This window comes from Cottoperca gobio, chromosome 12, assembly GCF_900634415.1.
Source record: "Cottoperca gobio chromosome 12, fCotGob3.1, whole genome shotgun sequence".
NCBI classification, from domain to species: domain Eukaryota; kingdom Metazoa; phylum Chordata; class Actinopteri; order Perciformes; family Bovichtidae; genus Cottoperca; species Cottoperca gobio.
In genome coordinates, this window is record NC_041366.1 from 303,279 (window position 1) to 316,803 (window position 13,525).

At 40.5% G+C, this 13,525-nt stretch overlaps 1 protein-coding gene across 1 annotated transcript in view; it reads right to left on the minus strand.

The window, feature by feature from the left end:
- The window catches only part of crb2a (crumbs cell polarity complex component 2a), a 34,611-nt gene extending 24,257 nt beyond the window's left edge, over positions 1-10,354 (minus strand). The window contains exons 1-2 of the mRNA XM_029444959.1: positions 10,288-10,354; positions 685-1,377 (exon numbers count right to left, since the gene is read on the minus strand). Of these exons, the coding sequence (XP_029300819.1) occupies positions 685-1,377; positions 10,288-10,354 (760 nt within the window). The remainder of the gene's footprint in view (positions 1-684; positions 1,378-10,287) is intronic.
- Between the last annotated feature and the right edge of the window lie 3,171 nt (positions 10,355-13,525).

The window sequence follows — 13,525 nt, forward strand, 5'->3', positions numbered from 1 at the left end:
CCGGGGGACACCTCTCTCCTTTGTCTCTCCTCCTCTGTCTCTCTATCTGTATGCAGTCATGTCCTTTAAATGCATGTAAGTAACTCAGCATCTGCAGTTTCTGTGTCTCTTATCTGTCAGGTTGTCACTTTTAAAGGTTACGTCTGGATCATGAAACATGGTTGTGCCTGTTGACCTGGTCCTGCCTGACGACCAAGCAACAGAAAGCTTTTTTGTCATCATCCTGGATTCTATTTTTAAATACGATCACATCATCATTTCTGTCACATGGATGTTGTATTTTTGCTATGTTGTTTATCCTGTACACACGTCATCTACTGCACCTCTCTCCTCTCCTGGGAGAGGGATCCCTCCTCAGTCTCTCCCTGAGGTTTCTAACATTTCCCCCCTTTAATTTTCTTTTAGGAAGTTTTTCCTTGTGTGGTGCGAGGGTCTAAGGATAGACGGTGTTGTATCCTGTACCGTTTGTAAAGCCCACTGAGACAAATGAATAATTTGTGAGATTTAATATAACAATAGTTGTTAATTGAAGGAGATGACCTTGTGAACTGATGTAAGTAACAGTTTGTCATTTGAATGGACAACTGTATTTTTTCTGTACATCCATCTGTGTGTGTGTGTGTGAGTGTGTGAGTGTGTGTGTGTGTGTGTGTGTGTGTGTGTGTGTGTGACTTTTGGATGTACCTGCAAAGCCCACCAGGCACTCACACTCATAGTGGTCCTTCTCATTGATGCAGGTGCCATTGTTCTCACAGGGTCGTGAAGCACACTCGTTGATGTCGATTTCACAGTTATAACCCTGAAAACCAGGCACACAGAAGCAGTGGAACTCGGCCACTCCGTCCATACAGATAGCACCATTCTGACAGGGCTCCGATAAACACTCATTCACATCTTCTTCACAGGTCTTCCCCTCGAACCCTGGTGCACAGCGGCATTCAAAGCCCTGTGGTCGTAACACACAAGTCCCATTGTTCCTGCAGGGTTCATCGATGCAGTCGGTCACATGTGTCCTGCAGTCCTGTCCTCCGAACCCAGCAGGACATCTGCAGAAATATCCGTTCATCTGGTCTACACACAGAGAGCGGGTTTCGGAGCATGGGTTGCTCTGACACTCGTCCACCTCCTCTGTGCAGTTATCTCCTGTTAGTCCGTCCGGGCAGATGCAGTAGTATTCTGTTGTGCCAGGGGTGCTGGTGCAGTCTTCACATGGAGCAAAAGAGCAGGCGTCATAGAGTTCATCGCAGTTTTTGCCCATGTATTGAACACCCTCTCTGGCACAGATACAGGCATAATCATCCATGTTGTCCACACATGTAGCTCCATTCTGGCAGGGTGCAGACAAACATTTGTCTGAAGTGGCTGAGCAGAATATTCCTAAAAAACAAAGAAAATGTTTTGCTATGGATGAACAAATGCATGTTAAGAGCACATCTACTACAGAGTTGTCATTGTTACTGACGGAGTAAAATGAACTCTTCTTGTATGATACTTGAGAGGTAATATTTCGATTTATTTTACACAATGGGTTCTATATCATACTGATGCAGTCCATTATTTGCTATACAATACAATACACTACAGTTTTGTACACTTAACACAGTTACTTAATACTTGTTATTTTCTTAGAAATCTCTGAGGAGAACTACCTCCCACATACACACTTCTCTCTGGGCAGCCATCTATTTCTGCGTCTTCCTGTTTCTACTTCAGTTGGTGGTCACTGAGCCTGTATTTGGCCATTTCCTATCTCTGACATAGTGCAGATACTCAGCCAAGTTATAATCTCTGTTTAAAGTCAGATAACTATTTACAGATAAACCGAATGTTCTAAATCTAGATCTATCGATTGGTTCAGAATGATTTTTATTCTGTGGGGTTGTTTTGAATCAGGGCTGATGGGATTGGTCAGCTTCATCAGCTGACTGAGGGGACTGGTTTTATACTGGTTTCTGTATATTTAACAGTAATAGGAAGGCTCGCAGTTCTGTTCGGCAGACAGCATTTGTTGTTTTCCTTTGAACATTTAGAGTTCTTCATGGAGGTTCTCTTTTGAGTTCTTGTCTGTGTTCTGCTCCAATCTCTAACTTCCACATACAACTATTGGTATTATTACATCATCAAATATTTTTGTCCATGTCCTAATTGTTATGTTATGTTAATGTTGTATAACTTGGTTTTTAATGCATACATTGCCCTGCATGCTTTTTCATATTGAAATTTCCTGATGCAGATATGGTGAGACCTTGGTAAGTATAATGTGTTTTGTGTTAGTCAAAGTTAGATGGTATTTGTTTTCAAGACATCTGTTGTTGTTTTTGAAAGTTCAGAATTTGGGTTTTCTTAAAATTCTAAATCTCTTATTGTCAATATATGACAATAGCAGTATTTTATTAAGAGATTGCCATTGTCTATAATTAATATATGTCGTTCCATACTTTCATGAGAGCGACCTCAGTGCTGCAATGTGATCGGAATCAGATTGGAAAGCATCAAAAAAAAAGATTTGTGCCAAGAAGTTGTTGAGCTGATTCTATGAATTTACCAAGAAATATGAGATTTGAAATGGTCCTATAATTATGCCTGATTGAGGTGTCTATTGTGTCCTTTTTTAAAAGAGGCTTGATCCCTGCTGTTTTCAGTGACTTGAGAAAATGGCCTTAGAAGAAAGGTATTGACTATTTCCAGGAGGTCTGATGCCATGCAATTAAAAGCATTCCTTAAGGAGCATGTGTGAGGAATATCAAGGCAGCAAGCAGGAGGAAGAACTTCAATGCAACACAATCTCCTCCAGGGCGTTGTGGCTGATGGCACTTGTCATTCGGATAGAATTAGTTTAAAGAGGAAGCATGGATGACATGCAGTCCAGGGAGACTGCCCCTGTACTTAGTTCAATGTAAGTCGCTCTGGATAAGAGCGTCTGCTAAATGACCTGTAATGTAATGTAATAATGTAATGGACCCTTTGCCTTATGCAGAGGCACTGATAGCTAGTCTGATTTTTTTTTATGTAGTTTGTAAAGAATGAGGCAAAAATGTTGCATGACTTGAGGAGTTCAGTTGCTACTGATATGAGGGGGTTTGTCAGCCTGTCAAAAGTTATAAATAAGGCATGCGTGTTATTGCTATTTTGGGTTCACATGCTGGATTAGTCCATAGCTATCCAGAAGGAAAGATAATTCTGTCCTGGGGGTGGTCAACATGGATATTGAAATCTCCAACCATGCACTCAAGTATGCACTCAAAATCAATGCAGATAATTGGCAGAAATATTGCCGGAAATGTTTGTAGAACGAAGACCATTTTTGCATTGATATTTTCTTACATTGGAAAGCAATATTGAATTAAATAAAACCGATAGATTCAATAAGTTCCCTGGAGCTGATTGTGGTCATATGCAGTCATACAGGATACCTCAATCCTGGAAATATAAGGGCTTTTTTAAAAGACTCATAATTGCAAATGTGAACTTGGTTGGACTCATGACTCAATGTTGCTATACCGTCACCTATCAGTGCAAGAATAAGGCACTCTTTAAAAATGCTTCATAAGCTGTAACACATGGCCTAATTAATGATAAGTCAATTATTTAATGCTCTATACTAAGTAATAATTTGGAATATGGATATGGAATAGCAAAAAACTATTGCCTAAGGGCCTGTGTCCACATAGCTGGCAGAGCACTGGGGAGAGCCTCATCCCAGCATTTCATCAAAAAAGAGCTCCCAGTTTCTATGACAGCAATATCTTGACAACACATCACCACTCTAGCCGACGTTGTTTGATAGGCTAGCATCGCCATTTTGCCTTGTATTATCTATTTGCTTGACATGGTTGTGTTTTTACCATGACCACAAACCGAAGGAGGCTTCACACTGTATGAATGAGCTCAATCTATCAGCCGTAAAGCGAGGAGGACGACCCGTCTGGGACAAGAATCAGCACTGGGAGCATCATTGTTCCCAATGATGCAGTTGAAAAAAGACCCTGTTGCTCAGAAAAAGACACTATTTGGACACACACTCTAACTTTTTGTCTGCGTCTTCTATACATGTTCATTTTCAAATGTGGTGATGATTGAATGAAATTGGCGTGTGACCTATATGAAAGGATATTGTTTTAATAAAGAATCAAGAAAAGTAATAATCTTTTGTCTTGTAAACCACACAGTTCAGTTCACTTAAGATATATTTAGCTTTTTCTTTTGGCCCAGGATCAAACTTGGCTGTACACAGAATCTTTATCTTCATACATTTTGATTGTTTCTGTGAGAGTGTTAGTGGGGATCTGCTGTGGAGGAAGCTCTCGGCAGGAGTAGTTTCTCTTCAATGGTAGCATGAACAAACAACAGAACTTTAACCCTAACCCTAAGCCGGTTAATCTGCAAAATACTGTGGAAAAAGTTACAAAATACCTGCAGTGGATTGCATGATGGTAGGTAGACTGGCCTTTTATGTGTCTAGGGGCCTACAGGGGCCAGTAGTAGGATTTCTAGTGTTGTTTCACAAAGACGCATGCAGTCACAAGTTTCACTGTTAATGAACACTGGACCAGCCCAACATGTTCCTTTTATTAGCTATAATTGTGTTTCTTGTCGCTCACTGAGGGACCTCTGCGGGGTCATTCTGTATGTCATTTCACAAATTTGATGGGAGTTAAAGTACATACAGAACACTGTCTCCCCTCACCAGCCGATGCCATACGCTCTCTAGGGAATCAGTCCACATTCCTTTTATTAGGGCAATCTCAGCTCCCTGTTCAAAAACCCCATCCATTACTCCCAGCCCCCAACACTTTGATCAGTGTATTGTTTCCAAATGATCACTGAAGTGGAAGATTTTAACAGTGAAGGGAGTTATGGGAGTGAAGAAGGGGGGCAGAGAGAGAGAGAATATTTAAGAGTTAAACTAGTAGTGTGAAAGGCTTCTTGTAGGAACAACTGAGAGATAAAATCAGATTATATACATTTTGAACTTTTTTTTTCTTTGAGTTTGACACCACTGTGGCCCTCATAGTGTAGCATTACAAGGAGTGAGGTTCACAACGCGAGTGAACCTTATTACAGGAGTGTGGTTTAGGACACAAAGTCTAAGACCAGGCATAGTCAATTACAGCTAAAGACAAATTTGTTTTAGAACCAACAGTCACATAAAATGCATTCTCTCCCAGGATCAAGCTAAAAGGAGGACAAATGAGTGGTTGTCAAGTGTTTTTTTATTCTGTTATTTGAGAGTGAGCCTTGTTAGCCACCATAGATTATTCAGGTAACATGTGGTTTAAAAGCCTCTCAATCAGCCTCTTACTATGAGTGATGGAGTCCTACATCAATACACTCCTTTCTGTCAAAGTTACAGCAATTTGGGTAATTTCACTTCTCCGTACTTTTTGTTTGGTCTTGTCTGTGAGGTCAGATTTTTCTTTTCCTTTATTGTCTTTATGGTTTCCTGACAAGCAGGCCCCAGACTGTCATGACTCTGGATTTGTGTTCCTGTTTTATTTTGTAGAGTTCACCTCCCTTGTGTCATGTCTTGCTTTACTTCCTGTCTTTGTGTGGTTTCCCGCCATTGTCAGCGTCTGCCCCGCCCCTGATTGTTTCCACCTGTTCCCACTCACCTCTTGCATATATTGTCCTGTCTCCCTTCGTCTTGTGCCAGTTCGTCTGGTCATATCCTTGTGAGATCATGTGCAACTACCAGTGTTCCATGAAGTGTCCTTTTCAGAAAAATTTGTATACCCTCCTTGTGAGTGTTTTGAGTTGTTATTTTGTTGTTTTTTGGAAGTAAAGTTTTGTTTATTCTACACTTTACCCTTGTGTCTCGAGTCGTGCAATTGACTCTTCCTTCCCTGTGTTCGAGTTGTAACACAGACTGGGAGGATAGGTAAACTTACTACATTAGTTCTTAGGATTGGCGCACATCAGGGCTGCTGTCTCAGTCCCCTATTGTACAGTCTGTTTACACAAGAATATGTTTCCAAATATGACAATAACAGCATCATAAAATGTGCAGATGCCACAACAGTCATTGGTCTAATAAGTGATAATGATGAGGGTTTATAGGAGAGCAGAGTAAGATCTAGATATATGGTGCCATGATAACAACCTCTCTCTAAATGTCAATAAGACAAAATATATCATCGTTGATTTCAGGAAGATCACACATCTCGGACACCCTCACATGGTCTCTAAACATCAACTGCATCTTCAAGAAAGCAACACAGACACTGTACTTTCTGATGCATCTCAAGAAGTTTATTATGAGCACCAAAACCTAAACTATCCGTGAGAGATCCGGAGTAGAGCCGCTGCTCCTTTACGTTGAAAGGAGCCAGCTGAGGTGGTTCGGGCAACTAGTAAGAATGCCACCTGGGCGCCTCCCTAGGGAGGTTTTCCAGGCACGTCCAGCTGGGAGTAGACCCCGGGGAAGACCCAGGACTCGGTGGAGAGATTATATCTCCTCACTGGCCTGGGAACGCCTCGGGATCCCCCAGTCGGAGCTGGAGGATGTGGCCCGGAGAAGGGAAGTTTGGGGTTCCTTACTGGAGCTGCTGCCCCCGCGACCTGATCCCGGATAAGCGGTAGATGATGGATGGACCAAAACCTAAACTAGTGAACTGTCATCGCTGTACCTTGGAGAGTGTTCTGACAGGCTGCATTACAGTGTGGTTTGTAAACCTGCCGACCACTTCAAAGAACCGTAAAGACGGCAGGGAAAATAATTGGCACAGAACTACCCCAACTTCATTACATTTACACCACTCGCTGCAAAAGGAAACCAGAAAACATTAAGGACACCAGCCACACTGCTCATGCTCTGTTCTCGCTCCTTACATCAAAAAACGTTACCGGAGCATCAAATCACACACCACCCATCTCAGTGCCAGCTTCTTTCCACTGTCAGGTTGCTGTCAGTTGGCACATCCATACACCGCACACATACGCACCACACTTGGTGATGCAATGAATCCCTGTATATCGTATATACTATACATTTTGTGTAATAAGATTAATAATAATACGTTTCCTTTTTATGTTTTGACATATTGCCAGCCCTGTCAATTAAATCTGATCAAAGCACACTACACGTGAAACACATTAGCGGAGTTGATGACTTTGGTCTGGAAGTAGCAGGTCATGGCCACTCAAAACGTCAGTCAGGTGATATTCTATTGTAGGTTCCATTGGAGCTCCGCCAAAGAATTTGACCATAAACTGAACTTTAATTGTGAAACTTAAAGAGTCGCACCTCTCCTTCATTGCTTTCTGTACCTGCAAGCTGATATTCCCTGAATTCCACATGTGGACTCAACGTTTACAGTAATCATAGGCTCTTCGCCATGCTTATTTGATGGCTGTCTGGCCACTGTGCAGTTTGCATGGAAGCAGACTCACCGAACTTCTGTTCAATTCTAGGTAGCAACACTGCCTGAAGACTCCTGGTTTGCACCGCTAACCCAGAGTAAACAAGTGTAGTGCCAGCTGCTACACAGAGCTGGCCGGCTGACTAAAAATAACAGGAGCAACTGAGAAGTCTGAATTTTGCAATGTAAACAAAAGGACCAACCTACACCAGAACTTTCCCATTTCTTCCAGCGCCCTTGCACAGACCAGACCCATCTTTGAACTTGGGCCTTCATTTTGATCCCAACTACACACCTGTAAAGTTTTGTGACTGCATCTTGGTAAAACTATTGCGTTGCCAAAATCTGTAGACAGACAGACAGATATGCAGGCAAGCAGGCAGACAGGCAGACAGACAGACATAGTTAAAGTACTCAAACCTCTTCTATGGTAGTTCCTCCATTACCATGATCACACACTGTACTTTATTTTCATTCAATCCCACATACACCGTACAAATACTCTACAGCACCATACTACAGCACCAAATATGAATTAAAATATAACCAATAACACACATTTTTGATTTGCGCTTTAGCAGCTGGCCTCAGCTTTACGACTGTGGTCCAGCTGGCCCTTTTCAAGCAGAAGGTTCTTGTCATTTCCAATTCTTGTTGAGATACATCTTCCCCTCAGTCTGAACTGTAGACACTAAGTGTGTTTGAATGTTACAGATTACAGCCACCTGCAAGACTACACAGTCCCAGGTGGCTGTCGAGAGTTTCAAGATTAGGCTCAAATCTGCTTGATGTGAGAAGGAGACCAGGATAAACTGATTGAGGGTGTGATCCTTTGCTTGCTTGATAAGAAACTTAACATAAGTGCTGTTGTCCCTGTCTTTTATACATTACATTCATTTGAAACTATGTTCAGAATGTACATGTATAGGTAATCATTTTCTGTGGCAATAATTTCCTATTTTCTGGTTTTGTATGTATTAAGGTGCGGGATCTTGCTTGTCACTTTTTATTCTCTAATTTTTGTCTCTCTTTTCCGTCACTGTGCACACTCTTTCCCTCTTTTATGACCCCCATCTCCACCACCTTTCTCACCCTCTTTCACCCAAGCAGGTTTTCTGGCCTCTCTGACCTCCAGAGCCTTTGCATGTTGTAATCCCTCTGGCCTCTTTGGGCCAATCCCCTTGCTCCTCTAATCTCCGGACAGCAGGATACCTGCACAGATTACAGCTTCAAGCTTCAGCATGTGTTCACTCTCTGTCGCCATATTGTCTCTCACATACTCTTCTACTTCTATCACTTTGACCTCATATTTCCCGGCTTCTCATACTCTAACCCTCATGGAACATGGTACACTTTGGATTTGGTAACGGTGAAATAACACTTTAACATTTCACAGTCTAAAACAATTGATATCACCCACACTATTTTATATTTATTCACAAAACCTAATGCAAAGTGACTTGTGCTGTAGGGGCTATAGTTTATAAATAATCTAGGATTCGCCTCTTAGACTGGCAACGAGCTGTTAGCATGCTCAACAGCTCATCAAGTTTTCAGTCTTTTCTGCAAATGACGAGCATGAAGTGACAGAAGGCGGGGCTTGCCTACCTTTTGCTGTGATTAAAGAGTCACTGGGCTCTATAAATACAAGCATGAACAACTACATTTACGCACTGGGGTTCTATATGGACATTGTTAAATACAACCGCACATTTTCATCATCAGATCATGTTTTCAATGTATGGTCACCCTCAAGGGTTTATTCTGGAAATGTTACTTTTATACTGCTTCTAAATGCTAAGCAGAACACACACACACACACACACACACACACACACACACACACACACACACACACACACACACACACACACACACACACACACACACATTGACTGTGAGATCAGCCTGAATGAACTAAATCTTATGTGTATCAATCAGGGTCAGTTTAAAAAAAAGCAGTCATAAGTCTCTGTCTGTTTTTGCTAACATATGCAATGTTCAATTAGTGAGTATAATGTTCTTTACATGACATTCAAGAGTCAAAACCCAGAGTTCACATCATCACAGAGAACTGAAAATAAAATCTCTATGTCTGGACAGTTGGCCCCGAGTCATAGGATGAGTTGGTCTAAACTTTCTGGACATTATGTGACCTCATTCTGCTCCTCCATTCATGCACATGAGAGACATGAATGAGACTCTCTGCTCTCTCATTCCTGTTTGCTCTGTTTGAGTATGCACTGCCACTGAACCAGTCATGTGTCAAATCTGATAGAAAGAGCGAGTAAAAAAGCTAATATAAATGTTCATTGAACCTTTCACACCTTCTACAATCATACAGCAGCTTTTAATGTTTAAGAATGCAGTTAAGATATGTGTCTACTAAACATCACACAGCGTCAGTAATTACAGTGCTTATCCTCCACATGCTCGAGGTTTATTATGTAAGCATTGTTAAATTCCCTGGAAACGAGCCAATTCCCTCATCATTGTTGTAAGACACAAAGGACAAACCACCCCCAACTTGTCTCTATCTATTTCAGTGTCCTAATATAGTGGGTGCACCTCCCGAAACCCACTGATGGAGCAGTACCCCCGAGAGCCTGACTGTTAACTGACAGGGACAATCCTCACCCACTAATGATAAAAATGTGTCGTCTAAGTCAGTAAACATGCAGGACGTACATTTGAGGTAAAATAGTTCTTGTGGATATTTACGTCCTTGTAAGAACTCTTTCCATGTAACCTATTGCTCTCACAGGAAAAGGATTAAACACTAACTCAGAATCTCTCTTGGGATTTACAACATCATGTCCTTCAAAGCTTTAGTATTCAATTGCAACTACACATAAATGATCGTCCAAAAGGTTCACATCAAACTGTCCTAGGACACAGGAAACATAAATCTGAACTGTTGTCCACTCACCCCATTTGAACATCATCATCGTCAGCAGTACTGTCTTTAGATTCAGATGCACTTTCCCCAACTCCATGGTAAAACCACTGCCCTGGAACTGTACAAGAGCACAAGGTAATCTGTATAAAAAAATAAGTAAAGTCCTAAAGTAGTGACATTCTGCTGTGTGCAGGAGAAGCTGTGGCCCTGTGTTTAGAGGCAGCCCATGCTTGTCTACTAATGAGCACAGCAGCGACTCAAACAGGCTGCCCTCCCTGCTCTGGACTCACAGAGTGTAATCAGCCATGAGAGCCGAGAGACGACAGGAAAACATGAGCTGGATTAACACCTGCTAATACGGATGCTCATTCTCTGAACTCTTATTGAAAAGAGATACTTAAGGGAAGGCATACAGACGAGAAACTGCAAAAGGAGAAACAATCAAAGGAAAGTATGTTAAAAGAAAAACATGTATACTGTTGAACTATTAAAATATTAAGAGGTGAGAACCAACATCTCAAAAAGAATGGCATAAAAGGTACAGTTTAATCTTCCACTTTTATCCTATTTAAGTTGTTAATACTTTGATTAGAGTGGGGGTCATGAGTTTTATAACAATTATTGCAGTTTAACTGTAACTGACAATAATAACCCTTTACTGGTCCCATCCCTGAAAAAAGTAATGTTATTATTATTATTATTATTATTATGATTTTGCAACACTTCACACAAGTAACAAAAATAAATAGCATATAACATAACAGAAAAGAGGAAAAAATATGTATTTTGGATTTTAGGGTGAACTGTCCCTTTAAGAATAATCTAAAAGTATAAATTTCAAATATACCAAAAGTAAAAGTTTTTATTATACAGAATAATTAATAATTATTCATGATTATTGGATTATAATTAGTGGTGCATTCATGTTTACATCACTTTAATTTAGCAGCCAGTTAAGGTGGGGCTAATTTTAACTTAACTTATTTTAGCTTGTCGATTTCCCTCGTTATGTTATCTTATACTATAATGATAAATCATATTTTATTTGTTGATTATATTTTATGTTATTAATCTGAATTTGCAAAGTAAATAAACTAAACAAATGTAGTAGAGTAAAAGTACGATATTTACCTCTGAAGTATAGTGGAGTAGCGATATAAAGTAGCATAAAATAGAAAAACTCAAGTAGTCTAAAGTGCAAAAAGGTCTGGTTCTGAAAACTGCAGTTGCAGCACAAGTAAGTTTATTACGCGTGTTTCAACAAGAAACAAAATCATTCATTTAAAATGTTATCTGTTTTATTGAATGCAAGTCTGGAATGCAGTTAATTTAAATGATGTACATATTGTATTTATTCCTGATCATTTTCAAAGTAATATCCCTAGAGTGAAAACATGTTAATCAGAATAAAAGGAGTGGTGTGATGATGATGGATTGTCTAAATCAAGCCAGTCTCTGCAACTTTCATACTGTTCCCTTACTTATCGTTGAAGGGTCTTATGAGGTACAGCAATGTCAGGTGTGAAAGTGGGTGTAGTTTCTGTGTGTCTGTACCCCGCTCCAGCCCCACATGACCATTGACAGGTTGGAGAAGAGATAGATGCCATCAATTGTATATTTTTTATGAAATTTAATGATTGAAAAATTAATTGTTGGCCTAAATCCTCTGGACGTCATTGTGCGAACCATCAGCCTCAGGTGGTCCAGTAAATCCAGGCCAGGTTTTAGTCATGAGTGTCTTCAGCTTAGCAGTCAGACATCCATCACTTAGCCTGTTAGAGACTTGTTACCCCCCTTTACTCCCTCCTAAACACCAGTTGTGCCTGACACCCCATAGCCTACCACAGACATTTGCACTCATGAATTTTGGGTCACATACAGTAACTGGCACATGAATAGGATATTGTGCATTGTGAATTTAGGTACAAATTGGGTACATAAACACTTATGTAAATAATGTCAAGACTTGGGTAGATAACATTGGAAAAGCCAGCAAAAGTAAGCTAGATTTGTTAAATTATCCAACAGAAAAACCCAGCCCAGTGTTGCCAACTCTTTTCCCATGAAATTAGCAAGCAATTCTAGCAACAAAAGTCGCTAAATCTAGCAAGAAAGTCAGTAAGTTATCAATACTGGAAGCTCGTCCCTTCAGGCCTCCCTCCAAAGCCACGGCCCCAAAATGATCATTCTGAACGTAAACAACAAACATCGCCGTCCAATCATTTCATTTGACATGACTGAAATTAATTAATGACTTATTACAGTCCTGGGATAGACACAGGTCCCAGATGTTTTTTGTCAGAGCATTTGATTTATTAATGATTTCGTAATGTAAAGAGTATTTGACCAAATAACAAAAAACCTTTCTAAAATACATTACCCACCCTGGCTTTAAACTAGACAGGCCTTCAGAGTATAAATAGATCTGGTTAAGAACTACAAAGGTCCATGTTGGTGTGTTGCTTCAGGTACCAGTAAGAAGATGAAATACTACCCAAAAGTGAACTGCAGGCCAGTGAAAAGGGCCATATAACCTCTCCCATGAAGACAAGTTGAAACTAGTATGCCACAACCACAGACGGCCCGACACGTTGATCCCTGCAAATGCTTTATCACTAACTCAAAATAAATATTTTCATTTGACATTCTTTCCGTACATAAAGTAACATGAATAAAGCTGTGTGAAAATACAGTATGATGCATGCTTAACCGAGGGATTAGACTACTGCAGCAGATCTGACGTTCTGTCCTTGAGAGGCTCCTTGCTATCAGTAACAGATACGGATGAGTGGTGAACCACATGAGGAGTGAGCAACATAAATGACAAATGTTTTTAACACCGTCTACTAGTCATCCATTGCATGTGACATTGAAAGACAACGCTCCTTGCATCTTTGAGCTCATGAGCTATTTAGCCCAGATCAGTGTACTTGTCGATGTCAGCGTAACAAACAAGTTTCTGTGCACTGTGATAAGCTGTTCAGGACATGACACTCCGCCATATGCACAGAAGCACAAACATTAGGTTATATTTATGTGCTTAGCTGACTCCTGTTTTTTCCCCCTACTTCAGTCGACAAACACACCTTTAATCTTAAACATTGTTTAATCATCAGTCACACAGAGTGTTTAGATGCTGATGTGACTATCACCTTTTAATCTCCTGAACCGTCTGAATCCCCTTTAAAACTGTGTGTTAGGAGGAACTCAACTGTATGGCCTGTTACTCTCTTCAAATGTACTCAGAAACTAATTGGTGGGTAGTTTA